Genomic DNA, 19,788 nt, shown 5'->3' with positions numbered 1-19,788 from the left:
GCAAGTTTCAACTTTTTCAATATCGTCACTGAAAAAAAAAAAAAAAGCAAATCAGAAACCTAAACTCATGTTTTAGCAGGTAATAAAGTATCCAATTCACAACTCAAAGTAAAAGGATTACTTCCTTTAATTTAATATAAACAGAACACAATGACTCCTTTAAAAAAAAAAAAAAACCTGTTAATCCTTGAGCACCAACAATCTCCACCTTTACATATTATATACTCTACAACAAACAGGATGTGTATTTAAAGTGCTCAAATGAACCAAAGTATATAACACAAGCTCTACAGAGGACCCTATAGCCCCCTACAGAGTTTGCACAGTATCTCACCTAAGAAAAAATAAGATACATTTAAATATAGCCAGTTACATTCATTTGACCGGCTAACCAAAGGGTATAAAGAAAATGAGCAATACTTGGCCCATAACCCCAAAGACTTCACATGAGGGAGGATGCCAGAGCATATGCAAAATCAAAATCCTTTGAGATCACAAAGAACAAGGAAATTGCAGTTACTGGTAACCAAGAATGTGCCAAGTGAAAAAGTGGGAGGAAGGTACCACCAGACAAAGACAACAGCACACACAAAACCATGAATGTAGAGTGCACAACTGGACAACCTGATCTCCCAAGTGACCAGAGCAGGCGGAAGAAAGAGGAAGGATGCATGGGCATGGAATGGTAGTAAATTAAGCCAGGAAAAGAAGCTTGCAGATGGGTTGCAGAGAACCATATATACTATAACAAGGTGTTCGGCCTCTATCCAGCAGGCCACAGAGGAATAATCTATAATAATGTTTTTTGTTTGTTCAAGACAGAGTCATGCTCTGTCACCCCAGCTAGAGTGCAGTGGTGGGAATCTCAGTTCACTGCAACCTCCACCTCCCAGCTTGAAGCAATTCTCCTACCTCAGCCTCCCAAGTAGTTGTGATTACAAGTACCCACCACTGTGCCCAGCTAATTCTTGTATTTTTAGTAGAGACAGGGTTTCACCATCTTGGCCAGGCTGGTCTCCAACTGCTAACCTTGTGATCCACCTGCCTCAGGCTCCCAAAGTGCTGGAAATACAGGCATGAGCCACCACACCTGGCCTACAGTTATGTTTTTAGGAAGCTAACTGGTAGCAATGTGGAAGACATATTTAAAAGGAGAGATGGGAGATGGAAGGCATAAGGACACTACTGCAATAATTAGGATACTACTATAATGCAAGCAAAATGTGATGGATCATCAATAATACAAACTAAGCAACAACAGCAGGAACAACAGACTTCATCAACTTAGCTTAGATGTGTGCCACATCTCACATGCATTGTCATTTATCTATACAACCTTGAGGAACAGAGCCCATATTGCCCCATTTTACAAATGAAGAAACTTAAGTTTACAAAGATTAATTCATTTTCCACAAGTCAGCACAGATATTAAGACACAAAGGACTCTCTGACTCCAATGTCCATATCCTTAACCATAAGCTCCTGCACCAAGCTACAAATAGGGAGAAAATGGAGACAAAATGCAATCAAGAAATCTTTAGAAGATACAATCAACAGGAATTATTATAACCATTGACTGCCCATACCCCACACAGGTTCTTCCCTTACACACTAATTCTGCCTTCCTGAACTGCTTCTGAAAATTTAATATTTTCTTCATCTAGAATTTTCTTACTTCCCTTAATATGTTAAAAAACCTTCCATTTTTAACCGTATCAAGAGTTTCAGATATCTCACAAAGGAATTTTTTTTTTTTCTTTTTTTGAGACAAGGTCTCACTTTGTTGCCCAGCCTGGAGTGCAGTGGCACCATCTCAGCTCATTGCAACTTCCTCCTCCTGGGTTCAAGCAATTCTCCTACCTCAGCCTGCAGTGTAGCTGGGACTACAGGCATGTATCACCAAGCCTGGCTAATTTTTGCATTTTTAGTATAGACAGGGGTTTCACTATGTTGGCCAGGCTGGTCTCGAACTCCTAACCTCAGGTGATCTGCCTGCCTCAGCTTCACAAAGGGCTGGGATTACAGGCGTGAGCCACTGTGCACAACCTCGATTAGGAATTTTGAAGTCTAAATATTTTTTATGGTCATAATAATGAGGGGGAAGACAAAGAATTGAAATTATAATTTTCAGTTTCAGGAAACAACAATCTTGATATATCCAGCTTGGATGAGTAGATTTACATGTCTTAGTCAGAAACCCTGAAGACAGGTATACTGCAAAAATGCTTATAGTGCCTTAGTTAAGTATAGGAGAGGAAAAAAGGAAATTCTTAAAACTAAAATCTTTGGGCTACGAACACCAATCCAAACACATAATTCTATCATAACACCATAGAGTTAATATTTTTCATGAAACCAACATGAAGTCAGTGTACCACCAGAAAAATAGGATGAGGCTTACACACCCAATTCCAATTTGATAAATGTATTACTAAGGGGAAATACAAATTGCAGCCACTCTTATTTCAACAAGGAAATCATCTTCCACCCTTGACGAAAATCTTTGAACCGTCAGTCTGCATTACAAAACTGTTAAATAGGTGGCATTTCTTTCATTAAAATAAGTCATCTGTCCCTCTGGTAAAAACAATACTGATTTTCATAATGTTAGCAAGATGTCTTAGCTATTCAAAGTCATCTTGACTATGAATGAGTAACCTCAATAATATAGTAAAATATGATAAACACACCTCTCACTAAATTTGGCACTCAAAGATAAAGTTGTATTTGTCATATTCTAACCCAAAGAGAGCATATAATCATCTGGGATTGACTGGCTCACCCCCAGATATTAACCATTAACCACAGGTGTTGGTTTAAAATCTAACTGGTTAAACTGTTAAGGTCAATAAAATGATTGTTACAACTCCCAGGAAAGATTATTTAAACAAAATCTTTAATTATTATAATTTGACTAATGAGACTTAATTTAAGGTCCTTGTTTTTTCCCCAATACCATGTATGCATTACAGGTTTCCCCACTGAAGGAAAAAGTTTGTATTGTGTTAGTTCCAGTTCTAATTTCCAGCTGAGTCAAAGTTCTAACAGACTTAAAGCAGGAAATCCAAAAGGAAATTCCATCATCAGTTCCTGGGGTTTGGTAACTCAAAGGTTCTTTGAAACAGAGAAATAGAAGTCCTTGAACTATTTACTATAACCTTACCTCATATCTTCAAGCAAATCACATTCTGCTTGATGTTTGGCTTGAAGTTTTGTCATCTGCTCAGCTTGAATGTTTTTCAGTTCTTGTGTAACTTTCACCTAAAATGTACCATATATTTATTAAGGTCTTTTTACACATTTAACCCAAAAAAATTGCTTAAGGAAAATACATCTGTCAGAATATATGTCTCTTGGTCGCCTCTCCCCTGAAGACCATAAATCCATTCATTATTCGCCATCTAGTTTTAGTTATTGAAGATACTTATTTAATGAAAAATTAAAGCCAAATAGCCTGAACAAAAGTTGAATGAAAATACACGACTATAAATATTACAAACTAAAGACGTGCAAAATAAACTGCCAGTCATTCCATTTCATGCACAAGCTCAGTCTATGTCTAGGTCTTCCTAGAGTTTTAAAAGAGCCTGTCTTCTATTTCAAAAAAAAAGGATTCAAAGACATTAACCACCAGGAGAGGTGAGCAGAGTGTGGATGGGGATTGGGAGCCTAAGAATGCCTAATATTTAATGACCAATATTTACACGATCATGATAATATGCATGAATCGACTACAAAAATAACTCCATAATGGCTGCGAAAAAGCACACTGTCTCAGAACGATGCCCTCGACTTGCAGACAGCGCATCAAATCACAATCTCTTTCTCACAAAGGAGAAAGCAAAAGTGACCTTCCAGCATTTGCAGTGCTTTTAAACTACCCCGGCAAGCCGGTCCCCGTGGAGGCTCCACTTCAAACAGCGAGAACAGCAAATGCCTGCTGGCCAGAGAGCCTCGCCCACCCGCCCTCCAGGCCGGAACCCCAGGGTTTGAAGTTATGGTCGGTCTGGAATCGCGGCCTTAGAAGCAGGACCACCAGGATGGGTGGGGGTACATATTGGAAAGAAAGACTCACTTAAATGGAGAAACCCGGATTAGGAAAGAGAGAAAGCAGCGACAGCAGACACGGGTGAGTTAGGCGTTAGGCAAATGTTTGCCCACGAGGGGAGGACAGAACGGCCTCATCCACCCAGTGCCCAGAGTAGATATTTAGTATCCATCTGTAGGATTAAAAAGACAAGGACACAGCCTCGGCCCCTGGGAAACCTGAGGAAGGGCACAATGGGGAGGCTGCTGACAAGCCGGGTGCACCCGTCACTCCCACCCTGGCCACCCAAGCTTGGATTGCAGTGCACACGCCACGCACCTCCAGGGCCGGGTCCTCGCTTTTCATTAGACAGCACGACAGCCTCCTCGCCCCTCAGCCGAGGGCGAGGCAGGACCCGTCAATCCTTAAATTTGTTTTCCCTTGGGTTGGGGAGGCGGTGACTATTCCAACTTCTTTTCGGCCGCCCCGTGGGAAAAGCAGGCCAAACCCTAAGGCTAGGCTAGAAACAAAACCCCCGCAAATTTGCAAATGGGCGGGGCTGGCGACAAGCGACTGGGGGGCTCAAAGCTGGTGCAGACTAAACAATCATACACGCACAAGGCTCTGCAAAGCTGCAGGGGCGTCCCCGCCTCCCCCACGGTGCAGCCCCAAGAATGCACTTTGCAGCGCACAGCATTGCCAAGCGCGCACACACAAACGCACACCCGAAACTCTTGTGAAATGTCTAGGGGTCTCCAGCGTAGAGGAGGGACTAGCCCCCACCGCCCCTCTGTCGGAAAGGACCTCACACGCCGGCCCTCCGCCTGGAGCCGAAGGCAAGTCGGTGACAAGCCCAAGGCGAGGGCGGTCACGGCCCCTTGCGGAAGGGCAAGGGGGCGCAGCGGTCGCCCCTGCCGCGTTCCCCATACGCATCCCCCACCTCGAACCCCAAAGCCCCCAAGCTGCGCCCTTACCTTCCTCGGCGGCGGCTGCATGATGCTGAAGGGACATCAACCCTCCCCGACGGCAGCGTTAGCAAGAACCTGGAGGAGGAGGGCCAGAGAGGAAGGGATAGCCCAGCGAGCGCGCGTGTGTGAAGAAGAGCCTAAGAAACAGGACTTGCCCCGGAGAGAGCAGGCCGGCGGGCGGCAGGAGGACCCCGGCCAGAGAGCGAGTGTGAGAAGAAGGGGGAGGAGCGCCGGGAAGGCCTGGGGCCCGGACTGCCCGGGGGTGTGTGAGTAAGGAGGCGGAGATGGCGAGGGGGCGGGGGCCCGGGAGCGGGGGCACGAGGGTCTCGGCCGGCCGGGTGGCGGGTGAGCCGCAGCCGCGTTGTCCGCGCTCCCGGTCCGCCACCGGCGCCGCAGCTCCGGGCGGACGCAGCGGCCCTCACCCCACCCACTCAGGCGGCCCGGCCCTCACTGGGCCTAACGCCCCCGCCCGCCGGGGAGGAGGAAGGTGGCGCCGCGCTCCCCGCTAGGGCTCCACCACTCTAGCCGCGGGAATTTCCGGCCTCGCCGCGCGGCGCAGCGCCCCGCTTCGGTGGCGAAGGGAACCGCTTCGTCCAGAGCGGGGTTCGAGGGGCAGGCCCGGGCTGCCGGGAGGGAGAGAAGACACGGCACGGGACTTCGTACCGCAGGGGGCATGGGGGGAACTAACGGATTGGTCGGTGGCTGGGAGGTGTAAAAACGCCAGCGCCACGCGAAAATCCCCCCTTTCTCTCTGAGAGTGGCACGTTCCAGACGCCTCCTGGCCTCCCTCCCCGACGCTGGGAGCCAGCCCGGGGCTTCCCGCGCGCTTTCCCGCCAGCTCGCCGCGGCGCGCGCCTCAGTTCGGGGGCGCGCATGTGGGCGGGAGAGAGCTCCGCGCCGACGCACGCGCACAGGCCACCCCCGTCTTCCGTCTGCCTCTGCGGCTGTAGTGTGTGTGTGTGTGTGTGTGTGTGTGTGTGTGTGTGTGTGTGTGTGTGTGTAAGGGGTGGGGGGCGACGCTCGCGGGTAAATGTTTGCAGTGGGGAGGGGGTTAGCATGCCTATGGGATACCAGAATTCCGGCTTTTGCTTCGTCTCAGTCCCTCAACACCCTCTCTCCCTACCAGCTAGATGTGCGCGAGGGGGGCGAGCGAGGACAAGTCGCTTTGCGGCTGGCCGCAGGTGCTAGGCCGTTGCGATTATAGGGCGGAAAGGCGCCCTGCAAAGGAAGCAGAGGCTCTCTACTGCAGGGCATTCAAGTCAAAGATCACGGACTTAGCTGAGAGGGAGTCGAGAGAACATTAAGGCCAAGGCCCCCATTTCACAGACGGGGAGGCAAGAGCCCTTAGAGGGAAGCCTTTCTGAAGGTCACACAGCAGGACTAGAATTTCCACGGCAGGAAGGTTCTATGGGTTATTTTAAAACAGAAACGTGCAAGATAATAAGCACGAGGAAAAGTAGAGGAGGCAGGAGGGGCCATAGAGGAAGCCCTTGTCTGGGAGTCAGGATCTCTGGGTGCCGGTTCACTTTGCCTACCCCTTAACAGGCTAGGCGAGCTCGGGCTCCCTTATCTGCCAGTGAGGGCCCCCTAAGAAGGCCCCACCACCACCACACACACCTTATCTAAGTAGGGCCCCCCACCACCACACACACCTTCCTGCTCTGTCCAGACCATCTACGAGGAGGGTTATCGGCCTCCCTTGGAGTCCTCAGAAGAGGATTACCTCTTCCCCATGCCCAGGGAGTTTTTTGAGTCCCGGGGCTGTGTGGAGACTGAGCTGGATTGCTTGACTGTTTTTTCAGAAGTTGAGCCCCCAGACAGCTGTTCTCAGAAGTGCAGTCCAGCCAAAGAGGAAGGCAATGAGGCCTAGAGAGACCCAAGTAACTTGCCAGATGACCACAAGGCCAGAAATTGAAAAGGTGGAACTTGAACCCAGGTTGTTTACAGTGAGTTAGGCTAGATTCTTGTACAGAAAAGTGATAGAGTCAGAGCTGTGTTTTGAGTCAGACTAATCTAGAGCTGTGTATGAACTAGGAGACTAGTCTTGCTATTTCTGCCTTCAAAGGTTAGCACTTCTACCTGAATTGAAACTTAGAATTGAAAAAAAGTATTAAAAAAAAAAAAGATAGCCCTTCACCAGAATCCTTAATTAAGTCAGGGAAGGCCTGGGGCAAGGGAACAGGTGGATGCAGACCCAAGGTCCTGATAGCTGTGGGGCAGCAGCTAGAGCCCAGGCCACAGGTAGCCTAGCCTGGGCTCTAGGCTCCACACCAATTTATTGTGAAGCCTTGTGCTAGTCAATTCACTTATTTCAGCCTTGTTTCCTCACTTGTAAAATGGAGGTATAATGCTGGCCTCAGGCTTGCTGTATGAAATAGAATTTCTCCAACCTCAGGGCCTGGCATGTAGTGCTTAATAAGTGCTTATTGATTCATCATTCATTCAAAAAATTCTTGCTAAGGAACTGCTTTGTTACCAGCCTGTGCAAGCACTGGGGTTCTAGAGCTAAGCAAGATAGAATCAGCTTTCACCAAGACTGAGGTCCAGACCAACACAGGGCTAGTGGACGAGAGGTAACAGTAGTTGGCCCAGATGCAGTGTCATGCACATAGTAGGTGCTTAACAAAGATTTGCTGAATCCTAGTCCTGGGTGCAACTGGTCTGGCCCAGAGATTGTCCTCCCTTCACCTCTCTTCTTAGGAATGATCACTGGAGTATAAAGGTGCTAGATGTTGGGAGACATGGGATCCAGCCTCTATCATGGATCTGGTGGGCCTTCTCTGGGCCTTGGTGCCCACCTGCAGAATAAGATGAGTGAGCCTAGAACTTAGGAGTCCCTTCACAAAAGAAGTCAGACCCTCGGGCTTTAGGAGATTTGCCATCATTCTGAAGCCAGGACTGGCACTGACTCTCTGGAATGATTTCCTTTGGAAGTGTTATAAAGAGCTAAGGGCAATACCAGATAGGCTTACCTACTAACTCCTACTTCAAAAATGTGATTTTTTAAAAACATTATTTGAATACTTACCAAGTGACTTTTCCAAACCCTAAACTTTCATATTACTTTTCCAATATAATCTTTACCCATGTGATAGTATTATTTTCTTCATTTTTACTGATGAAGTACTGGAGGCTCAGTGGAGATAAGTGACTTTCCCTAACATGATAGACTTGAGACCATAACCAAGTTGTCCGATGAGGAATTTTCCTGTATAAAGAACGTTCAAAGGAATTGGGAGAGTTCCTAACCCAGGAAAACAAGCAGACTTGGGAAGATAGAATCCATTATGTTCCAGAATCCAGAGGACAGGGGAAAGGATTTCTGTGACTTATGTGAGCCTGACTTAAAATGTACCATTTTGAATAGGGCTGGGGCCTTCCAGAGCCTGGCTCCTGCAATGCAGGCAAGCACTGTATTGCCAGTAAGATCACTTGAGATTCTTTGGGGAAATGGTGCAGAGCGGCATGCACTATGGCCCCAGAGACAAAACTGGGACAGGACTTAGCTGCATCTCAGGAAGGAGCTTTTCCAGGCAGAGCTGCCCCTGGAGGGAGTGAGCTCCCTGTCCCTGGGGCTGTGCAAGCAGGTTCTGGCTCCCTTCCATCAAAGAGGCCACAGATGGAATCTCACTCTGAAAAGAAATTAATAACAGCTGTCCTTTATTTTGCCGCTTCCATTTTCCAGACATTAAAATAGGCATGTTATTTACATTGTTTCCAACCTTCACAACTCCTCATAATACATATAACCCCATTTCACAGGCTACAGCTCAGAAGTGAAATGACCTACCCAAGGGCACACAGCTAGTGAAGGAAAGCGAGGCCTGGCCCCTGGTTCTGAAGCTGTGCTCTCCCTCCAGCATGCTGCAGTGCAGTCTCCCACTTGACAAGGAATATGATTCTAAGGTTAAGTCAGAGCTAGGATCAACAATTGGCCTGGAGCAGGTATATGAACGGATATCAGAAGATCAGCTATTCTGATATTCCAGAGCTCCTGGGAAAACCTGCAGGGAGACAAAGTATACAGCAGCCGTTACCATGGCCAGAATATGAGTAGCACACTACACCCAGTCCAGAGCACACACCCAAGACAGTTTGACTCCATCAAAGGTTCTCTCCAGAGAAAGTGGCTGCCAGTCCCCCTGCCCACACTCTACCAAGGCATCCCTGACCCTTCCTGCAGCTGGGGTCCACAGCCCTCTCTACTCTGTCTTCCTCTCTGTCATTATCCCCCACCTGCATTGGCACCAGCTGTTCAGGAATGCTTGTCAGCATGTCTGGATGCCAGCTATTCCCTGCCTGAGCCCCACCAAGCCCAGCTGGTGATGCATCAGCAGACAGTGCGGTCTATGGACTCCACCCCCATTCATCTCCTTCCTACCCCTAGTCACCTTTCCCTACCCACACCTTTGCTCCTCCCTGAGCTAATTCCCTCAACAACAGCCTCCTGGCAGCCTGGTGTGAGTGTGCCTGTCTCTTCTACTGTCAGCTCTCAGAACAGAATCCCAGCATAGGTGAATGAGGCTTCAAGACTGAAGCCCCAGAAGAGAGCAGGATTCTCCTTAAGACACACAGTGAGTTTGTTCAAGTCATGAGGTCTTGAATTCTATAGTGACACTCAATAAGCCCCTTATCCTGGGCTTAGTCATGAGCAGGACTCTGGGGTGAGGAGCTGCCCACCAGGAGCTCCGAATCTCAATACATAGACCTAGGTCACAGCAATGAGATATGCAGGGCCAGGAAGGTCATAGGGACCCAGATCCTACCAGGTGGTAGCAGAGATGTAAGGCCAGAGGCAAGTCCCTAAGAAGCAGGCACTAGGACCAGGAATTATCCTGTCAAGTGTTGCCCTTGCCAAGGACTATTACAACTTTGTGTGGTGGGGGTGGGGGTGTACAGTGAATGAGCAGTCAGTCCCAGGGCTATCATAGGAGCTGATAGGCACATGGTTTTGACATTAGGAGGCGGGAAACCATGGTGCTAATTCTATCTTTGCCAGCTACTCACTGAGTGTGACCTCTGGCATATCACTGTCCTCTCAAACTTGGTTTCTATATCTATAAAATGGGAATAACAAATTCTGTCCTGTCTTCCTCTTGGAGGGCTGTGCAGGTTAAATGAAATAACAGGTATATAATCTGCAAAGGGCTAAGGAGCCACATAAGCAATAACTGCTGATCCTGGGACGCATCAGGGAAGGCTGAGTGGCTGCCTGTATTTGAACGCTGATCAGCACCTTCCACCATGAGCTGCACTGTGATTAGGCAACAATGAGTAAAATAGTTTTGGTGGAGGGGTGAGGTTACAGCGGTCTGAGGTCAAGCAAACCTGGGTTAGATGTCTGATTTCTCCTTTCCCGAGCTTTGAGTTTTTAAGTCTCGAAACTTCTTTTCAGCCAGGTTTCCTCATCTATAAAGGAGAGAGAATGATTCTTTGCAGGGTTGCAGTGAGAATTAAATGGGAATGTTTATGTAAAGTGCTTGCAACCGTGCTAACCCACAGATGTGTTCCCTTTGTTGAGTTTTCCTTCAGTTTCCCGTCATTTTGTTATGGTTTTATTTGTAAGTTAAAGAATAAAACACAAAAAGAGGAATTTCCATGGGGGAGATTGAGCCCGACTAGAATCCTAGTTGCTCCTTACTGATTGTGAGGACCTGGGAAGTCCCTGCCTTTCCCTCAGCCCAGGTTTTATCATCTGTAACACCAGGGGTTCCACCAGGGAGTTTCTCCAGGGCCTAGCCTGGGAGGCACAGGATGCTACCAAGTCTGAGGGCCCTTTTCAGGGAGAGGATCCTTCAGGCTGAGCTGGGTAAGGAGGGCCAGGCAGGGATCAGGAGAGGGAGATAAGAATTGTGGAAGAGGGACAGCAGGATGCAGAGGTGGCAGTTCTGTCACCACCATGGGCTGGCCTGTGAAGGGAGCAGGCCCTGTTCAGGATGCCTGCCTGCCTGTTTTCCCACAGCCTGCTGAGTTAATGCCAAAACAAAATACACTTGCTTGCTCCCTGCCTGAGGGCAGCAAGCCAAGATGAGCGTCCTGGAGGGCTGGCAGACACCCTGGCATCCTGCCTGTCCTCTGTGGGCATCCGCCCTTCCCCTGTCTGCAGCACCACCCTCAGCCAAAGCTGGCCCAGGGTGTGGAGAGGAGCCTCCCCAGGGTCTGCACTCCTCCTCCAATTTGCAGCCTTCCTAAATGGATACCTCCAACCCCTATACCTGCCTGTCTTCCAGTCCAGCCTTGGCCCAAGATGTGATCTAATTCTCATGCTGCTGTGGGCAGAGTACATGGCATCAGAATGCTGGGAGCTGCTGTCTGTCGCCATGGGAGGGAATTCCCCAGCTCAGGAAAACTCTTCCAGTGGAAGGGAGCAGGTGGCGAGCCTCCCTGAAGAGACAGACGCTGCCAACGCTGCAGGCAGAGCCAATCGTGTGGTAAGAAGCATCAGATCTACCACCCCCAGCCTTCTGTCTGATGTTTGTCTACACTGTGTACATTAGTAATAATAACTCATGCTTTATAATAGTTACTATATGGCAGACACCCTTTCAAGCACTTCACATAAAAAATGAATGTGATTCTCACAACTCTGAGGTAGGTACTATTACTAGCCTCATTTTACAGATGAGGCATTCACAGGTTAAGTATGCCTATGGTCATGTTGCCAGTGGCAAATTGAGATGTATACCCAATTAACCAGGTTACAGGGTATGTGCTGTTAACTGCTAAACTACTAATCTGCCACCGAAAGTTAGTATCCCCCATAAAACCTAGGTCTAAACTTGGAGCATGACAAGATGCTTGCCATAATACCTTAGAATCCAATCATCTTCCCAACTTGGCTAAGCTGAGAATCACCAGGGGGTGCTTGTTTAAAATACACAGTCCTCTGTCCCTAGCCTCCAGTCCCCAATCTGAGGATTCACTAAATTTGAAGTGGGAGGAGAGGCAGTGCCTAACATGTGGAAATCACACCATAATGCCTGTTAAATGAATGAATGCCCCTGACTTCTCTGAGCCTCTGCTCATCTCTAAAACAGAGTTATAGCTCCCTACCCTCCCCCATTTCCAAGTGTGGCTGTGGGTTAAGCCAGTGTGTGTGTCTGCTCTGGCTTTGCTGGGTATGGGAAATTGTTTATAAGCATACCCCGCTGGCTCCTAATAATAGCTGTAATAATAATAGCTGACATTTCTTGAATGCTTAGGAGATACCAGGCATAGCTCTGAGGGCTTTGTGTTAACCCATTAATTCTCTGTTGTTGTTTTTTTTAAGAGACGGGGTCTCGCTATGTTGCCCAGGCTGGAGTACAGTGGCTATTCACAGGTTCAATCCCACTATTGATCAGCATGGGAGTTTTGACCTGCTCCATTTCCTACGTGGGCCAGTTCACCCCTCCTTAGGCAACCTGGTGGTCCCCCACTCCCGGGAGGTCACCATATTGATGGCGAACTTAGTGCAGACACTCAATCGGAATAGCGCACTACAGTCCAGAACTCCTGGACCCAAGCAATCCTCCAGCCTCAGCCTCCCTATAGCTGGGACTACAGGCATGCACCACCGCACCCAGCAACCCATTAATTCTCACAACACTCAATGATCTTGATTTTAGAATGGAGTTGCCGGGAGTGGTGGCTCATGCCTGTAATCCTAGCACTTTGGGAGGCCAGGATGGGTGGATCACCTGAGGTCAGGAGTTCAAGACCAGCCTGGCCATCATGGAGAAACCCCATCTTAAAAAAAAAAGAAAGAAAGAAAGAATGGAGTTAAGTCACTTGCCTGAGATCACACAATTAGTAAGAAGTAGGATTTGAACACAGATGGTCCTGCTCCAGTGTCCAGAGGCTAACCACTCCATCACAGTTACTGGAGTCACCCAGCCCTTCCTCACGGGAGCTGGGCTGCCACCGTGTAGTTGAACAAATGACTAATATACCTGTAGTATTCTGGGAGTGGAGAATGAAAAGTTGAATTAACAGGTATTGGTTTGGAAACATGGCTTTATCCAAATCTCTCTTGGATAGAGAATCCTGGGAAATGAGGTAGATGGTGTAGACTTAGGTGGCCCTCTTGAATGTCTGCTCACAATTTCCTTCCTTCTTTCCTTCCTTCCTTTCTGCCTGCCTGCCTGCCTGCCTACTGGCCTGCCTTCATGTCTTCCCGCCTTCCCTCCTTCCCTCCCTCCCTCCCTCCCTCCCTCCCTCCCTCCCTCCTTCCTTCCTTCCTTCCTTCCTTCCTTGCTTCTGTCTTCTTTTCTTGTTTGTTTGTTTGTTTGTTTGTTTGTTTGTTTGTTTGTTTGTTTGTTTGAGATGGGGTCTTGCTCCCTCACCCAGACTGGAGTGCAATAGTGTGATCACAGTTTGCTTTTGCAACCTTGACCCCCTGGGCTCAATCTTCCAGCTCAGCCTACTGAGTAGCTGGACTTCTGGTACATGCCACCATGCCCAGCTAATTTTTTGTGTGTTTTTGTAGAGACAAGGTTTTGCCATGTTGCCAAGGCTGGTCTCAAACTCCTAGGCTCAAGCAATTCACCCAGCTTGACCTCCCGAAGTGCTAGGATTACAGATATGAGCCACTGCACCTGGCTCTGTTCACAGTTTAAAAAGTAGTAGTCCTTTATGGTTTTATCACACTCTATAGTGGGCATAAATATTGGCTATCTCAGCCTGACATGGTGGCTCAAGCCTGTAATCCCAGCACTTTGGGAGGCCGAGGTGGGTGGATCACAAGGTCAAGAGATTGAGACCATCCTGGCCAACATGGTGAAACCCCGTCTCTACTAAAAATACAAAAATTAGCTGGGCGTGGTGGCGTGCGCCTGTAGTCCCAGCTACTTGGGAGGCTGAGGCAGGAGAACTGCTTGAACCCGGGAGGCAGAGGTTGCAATGAGCCGAGATTGTGCTACTGCACTACATCCTGGCGCCTGGCTAAAAAAATATATATATATTGGATATCTCATCCACCCTATCAATGTCCCGACCCACTAGGCTTCTGGGAGGAGATCTTATTTATGGCACCCAGCAGGCATACTGGATGGGTGGATTTGAAGGCTTGAAGACTCAGAGGTTTAACAGCAGTGGAACATTAAGAGTGGGTAGCCAGGTCATGGAACACAAGGCCCAGTCAGCAGCCTAAGGAAGGATATGCCTGAGGGCCTGCACAGGCCTGTCCTCTGCTCATGTTCAGCCTATATCTTCACCCGCTGTGCTGAGCCTGACCTGGGGGAGGCTTTTGAGTAAGTGCTCCATAAGGAGAGGATGAGGTATGTTTGAAAGACAAGACACCCTGGGTTTGGTCACACTAACTCCAGTACCTTTCCTATCTGCACACTGGGCACTCAGCTCCCAAATAAATGTGCACTTAGAAGCTGCACATCTCAAACAAACAAACAGGCACATCAGCTTCCAAGCAAGCCTACTAATAGGCTGTGTACCCACTGCTCAAAACCCTTTTATGGCTGCCCACTGCCCTCCAAATTTAGCCCAAGCTTTTAAACCTGACATTCAAGGCCCTTCACTGTGTGACTCCAGCCAGCCTACACAGCCTCATCTCTCAGTCCTACCATTTTAGGTACCCTTTGTTCCAAACACACAGCATATATGTACATACACACAAACACAGACGCAACATTTCCAGCAATTCATCAGGCTCTTTTAGCAACTTCACACATCTGAATATGCTGTTCCCTCTGCTTTTAACATCCTTCTCCCTTTTCTCTACAGGGTCAGCTTAGGGTTTTGGTTAAGAGCTTGAGTCAAGTTCCAATTCAGACTGACCCACTGGACTTTTGGCCCTGCTGCTCTCTAGCTGCATGGGCTTCACTGCATAATCTGGATGCTGTGTACCTCTCCAACATCAGCTTACAGCATCTTCCCTCTACCATGTTCTATTATGTTCTGCCCTGAGCCTGTTTGCCCTTGGCACAGGTCTGATATTCTCTGGGCCTCTGTCACTATTTGTGTTGGAATAGTTTGGTACCCTTGATGCCTACGTGGCTCTGTTACTCTCTAGTATGTCACCATCAAAACCAGAACGTGCTTTCTAGATGGTAGCAGAATGACTCTGAAGGTGAAGCTTCACCTTTTCTCTCTGGAGCAGCTGGAAAAACCTTCTCCAAACCAGCACTGATCACAGAGAAGTGACTACATCAAGGCCAGAGGCATCTTCCAGATATTCCATCTGGGTGAGAATTCTTCAGCCACATCTGGAGACCATTAGTCTCCATTTGCACCCACACCCATACCCTGCACTGTGCCCTAGGAGGTGGACCCCTATGGGCTGCCTCACCAGGCCTTCTTGCTAACTGGCTTCCACTTGGGTTTGGACATGATTCCTGACCCATTTGAGTCCTGGGCCGTAAGATTTTTCCACTATTGCCAGCCTCTGGGCAGGTGCCTCAGTGTCTTTTTTTCTCTTAACCTGCCCACATCTCACTACAGTAGTCCTCTCATTAAAGTCTCTTCATCTGAACAGTTAGGAGTAAATTGCTTCCTGCTGGTCCCCAAATACCTGAGCCTGCATCTGGAAACGACTGATCTGAATGGGCAGATCCAGGTGGAGGGTCAGGTATTTGGTGACCAACAGGAAGCAATTCACCCCTCATGGTTCATAATCCCTACCAAAAATAAAAAATAGCTAAGCATGGCAGTGCATGCCTATGGCCCCAGCTACTCAGAAGGCTAAAGTGAGAGGATCATTTGAACCCAGGAGCTTTAGGCTGCAATGAGCTGTGATGATGCCCCTGCACTCCAACTTGGGCTATGAGGTGAGACTCTGACTCAAAAACAAACAAATGAAAAAATAGACACAATCATGTCAAGACTTGCCCCAGAACAAAGAACCCACCAGCACAACCCATAAACAGCCTCTCCCAATGTTCATGCTTTGGACCAGACATACTCTATGCTAGCTAACTTCTCTAGGAGCATGAGGATCTAATTCTAACTTATTAAGAGCTCTTGTGGGCAGAGTCAGATAAGACAGGGGCACCTGCAGTGCAGTGACAGTGAAGTAACAGTGACTAGTTTGGTGAACCAACAATACAGAACAAAACAGGCCTCAAGGCAAAGCATGGTCAGACTACTGCTCAGGCAGCATGAGCAGTGCAAGTCAGTGTGGAAGAAGCCAAAGAACTTGTGCTACTTAGGGCAGCCTTGCTGGAGGGCCTACAGGACCTGGGCAGGAACCATGGGATGCTAGAAAGGTGGGGATGGGACATATGGAGGGGTGGGGAGTAGGAAAGGAATATCTCAGGAGAAAGAGTTAGGGCCTGGCAGAAGGCAATGGGATCTCTGAGGGCAGGAGCAAGAGTTGGGGGCTTGGTCAGGCATAGCCTCTCACCCTGCCCCATCCTGGAACAGGTCTCCAGCCTGAGGACAGGCCCTCAATATCACCCACAGGCTATTCCTCTCCAGGGCTGTGCTGCCAGTCACCCCAACCCTTTCACTTCCCTTGCTTACTGCACCTGCCCAGACCACAGCCCAGCAGGGCTTAGGTTTCAATTCTCATTTCCTCCACACCTATGTAGTCTCTTGAAAAAAAGTTTCCATTTCTTGATGGGGACTAGGCCTGACACACCTGACACCCTCAATTCTCTGCTACTGCTTCTTTACAGTTGTTTCTGCCCATCACTAGCCCTATACTTCAGTCCTCTGCCCTCCTAGCAGCCTAAGCAAGCCTGCTAATAGGCTATTTTGACCATGCACTCACTGCTCACTACCCTTTCATGGCTACCCACTGCCCTCCAAGCTTTTTAACCTGACATTCAAGGCCCTTCACTGTGTGATTCCAGCCAACCTACACAACCCCATCTCTCAGTCCTACAACTTTAGGTACTCTTTGTTCCTAGCATACTGCGTATATATACACACAAACACACACAACTTTTCTAGCAACATCACACGTCTGAATATGCTGTTCCCTCTGCTTTTAACACCCTTCTCCCTTTTCTCTACTTGATAAACTAATAGTCACCCTTTAAACCCCAGCTCAAAACCCCTGCTTCTGTGAAGTCTTCCTCCTTCTCCTAAGTCAGAATATGAAGACCCCTTCTCTGGGTCTCCATAACTTTGTTCAGATCTTGATGATAGCAGCAAGCAGCAAGCACAAGCAGACTGGTCTTCTAGACTTCTATTTAGCCATGTCCTGTTCTGAATTCCCCTTCCTTTCAAGACTCTGGCCCCAGGTGGACCACTTAATAGCTATGGGCAAGTTGCTTAACCTTCCCTGGATCTTTGGATTAATGCTGGATTAGTGCTGTATGTCCACAGCTCTTCAGCACCTATACACACATTGATAATCACAATTACCCAGTGATTCTGTAACTATGTCCCACTAGGCTGAGAGTCCCTTGCCAGCAGGGTAACAATCCAGGTTCCTTGTAACCAAATTGTCTCCATATCCCTAGTGCCCACCATTCCAGAAACCGTTATTGCACAGGCAAATTTAGCCCAAACTCCATTTTTGCAAAGGGAGAAACTGACCCAAAAAGACACAGAGATTTGCCTAAGGTCATGAACCAGTTTCAGGGTATTCTTTTCCCTTCCTCCAAATCTTTGGGCCAGCCTCTCTCCAAGGACTGCCCCTGGCCTAGGCTTGGGCTCTGGATCAGAGGACAGGCCTGCACCAGGCCCCGCTTGTCATTATCCTATGGACTCTCAGGGTAGAAGCTACCAGCTGCCCAGACAGTTTTACTTCCCTCCTGGCTACAGAGACCACACTGAGACCAACTGTCAGACCTCAGACACTTCCGTTTCACCCAGAGCCAAACTTCCTTTCCCTATCTTCCTTAGGCAGCAAGCAGACCATGGGCCACAGCCTCTGCACCAGACCCTGGATAGTTTTGTTTCTCTCTGGGGGCTCAGCCCAAACAGCTGCAGTAGTGAACTCCCCCAAAGGACAGGCTCCACACTTGGGGGTTTGTGGCAGGAAAGACTGATTACCCAAAAACCCTGGAAGCTGGAGTCTTGACCTTGATGAAACCTCATCTGACCTATATGGTTGGGGACAGAAAGACCTCACATGAAGAAACTCCTGGAGAATCCTAAGCCCTCAGAGCCCTTACTGTAACCTGTTCATTTTACAGATGGGGAGCCTAAGGCCCAGAAAGGGATTTGCCCAGAGCAGATACACAGTGATGTACCTGACGCTGAACTTAAAGTTCTCGATCTGTGGTGCTCTTAATTGCTTTTGTCCATGTAATGTTGTTTTTGTTGTTGTTTTGTTTGTTTTTCTGAGATGGAGTCTCACCGTCACCCAGGCTGGAGTGTAGTGGTGTGCCCTCAGCTTACTACAACTTCCACCTCCTAGGTTCAAGCAATTCTCTTGCCTCAGCCTCCCAAGTAGATGGCACGACAGCATGCACCACCACACCTGGATCATTTTTGTATTTTTACTTTATTTATTTATTTTGAGACAGACTCTCACTCTGTCTCCCATGTTGGAGTGCAGTGGCGTGATCTCAGCTCACTGCAACCAAGCAATCTGCTCACCTCAGCCTCCCATAGTGCTGGGATTACAGGCGTGAGCCTTTGCACTCAGCCTGTTTTCTTTTTGTCTCCTTTCTACCAGCCTGGCAGATGCCTCTTCTCTCTGCTGCCTTGGTGAATACCTGCCTGCCTGCAGCAGCAACTTCTCATCCCCAGCATTGGCTGCCAATTAACCTTTAAACCTTTTACAACCAGATCACCTTGGGCTTCATGGTCAGAATGTAAAGTATGAGTAAATTGATTCACATCAAGGTTTTGGGGATCATCTTAGATATCCAGGGGCCTTTTATACTTAGAATCTGGTTTCTGCAGCAATTCTTCAACAGAGAAAAAAATCCAGACATAAAAATGGGGTTCAGGCCAGGCCCACTGGCTCATGCCTATAATTGCAGAACTTTGGGAATCTCTTACATGCTCATAGTCCTCCTTTAAAGAAGGCCTTATTATTCCATTTTAGATGTGATAAAACTGAGGCCCAGAAAGGGGCAAAACCTTACTCAAGGTCACATGATTAGTGAGGTGGGTAGGTATGCATTTACCCCTGGGTACCCAGCAGCAGAGGCAGAGGTGGCACCCCTGGAAGAGCTGGGCCTCATGGGCTAGGACCAGAGGTGGAATGTTCAGAGGCACGGAGGGAGGAGCAGAAGCTGAGAACCTGGAGCTGATGGAACCTGCAGGTTGTACCATTTCTCTCAGACATAGGGAGCAGAGGAGGGACAGAAATATCTAGCAGGGCATCAGCTTGCAGCTTCAGGTCAGCAGAGCTGGCTCAGTCCTTAGATACCATCTTATCCAATCCAGGGGAACCAGGTTTGTCCAGGGCAATTGATGAGGATAGTATCACAGTGGCTGACCCTGGACTAGATAGAATTCAAGACTCTGTCCTCCAGCCCAGTGCTCCACGCATTGCCCCATCTGCTACTACGTTGTTCAGGCCAATCTACATTTACTGATGGCATTCTCTGGATTGGACTTGCAGGCACCATGGAGACACAGGGATCCTCTCCACCACTACCGTCAGGAGTTCTCGGCTGCATGGGGGAAGTCAGATTGGGCTCAAAGACCTAGACTCCAAGTAGCATGTGAGAAGTGAGACAGCAGCAGACATGAACACAGTGCTGGGGAATTGGGTGAGGAGGACCTTAATGGAGCAAGTGCTGTGAGCAATCCTTAGACTTCAGATCCCCAACTGTCCCAAGAAGAAACTAAAGTAAACAATCTCTGGCTGGGCAGCAGTGGCTCACGCCTATAATCCCAGCACTTTGGGAGGCCGAGGTGGGTGGATCACAAGGTCAAGAGATCTAGACCATT

The 19,788-nt window shown here is 48.4% G+C and overlaps 2 protein-coding genes across 19 annotated transcripts in view; one reads left to right on the top strand and one right to left on the bottom strand.

The window, feature by feature from the left end:
* The window catches only part of FCHSD2 (FCH and double SH3 domains 2), a 300,132-nt gene extending 294,619 nt beyond the window's left edge, over positions 1-5,513 (bottom strand). For 11 of the 16 annotated variants that reach the window (XM_035264145.3, XM_078340290.1, XM_017977813.4 and 8 more), the window contains exons 1-2: positions 5,002-5,513; positions 3,164-3,261 (exon numbers count right to left, since the gene is read on the bottom strand). In XM_035264145.3, the coding sequence (XP_035120036.1) occupies positions 3,164-3,261; positions 5,002-5,022 (119 nt within the window). In that variant the 5' untranslated portion in view covers positions 5,023-5,513. Of the gene's footprint in view, positions 1-3,163; positions 3,262-4,366; positions 4,527-5,001 lie in introns of those variants that run through there. The other 5 variants (XM_002754872.7, XM_017977814.4, XM_017977812.4 and 2 more) reach the window with 2 other exon arrangements.
* Positions 3,864-19,788, top strand: part of LOC118145596 (uncharacterized) — a 43,435-nt gene continuing 27,510 nt past the window's right edge. For 2 of the 3 annotated variants that reach the window (XR_013523261.1, XM_035264160.3), the window contains exons 1-2: positions 3,864-5,257; positions 11,226-11,426. Coding sequence is in view for 1 of the 3 variants with exons in the window: in XM_035264160.3 (XP_035120051.1) it covers positions 4,577-5,257; positions 11,226-11,426 (882 nt within the window). In the remaining 2 variants the exon portion in view is untranslated. The remainder of the gene's footprint in view (positions 5,258-11,225; positions 11,427-19,788) is intronic. The other variant, XR_013523262.1, reaches the window with a different exon arrangement.

Source organism: Callithrix jacchus, chromosome 10, assembly GCF_049354715.1.
Source record: "Callithrix jacchus isolate 240 chromosome 10, calJac240_pri, whole genome shotgun sequence".
Taxonomy (NCBI): domain Eukaryota; kingdom Metazoa; phylum Chordata; class Mammalia; order Primates; family Cebidae; genus Callithrix; species Callithrix jacchus.
Note: the sequence above shows the minus strand (reverse complement) of the source record. Positions and strands in the feature narration are given on the sequence as shown.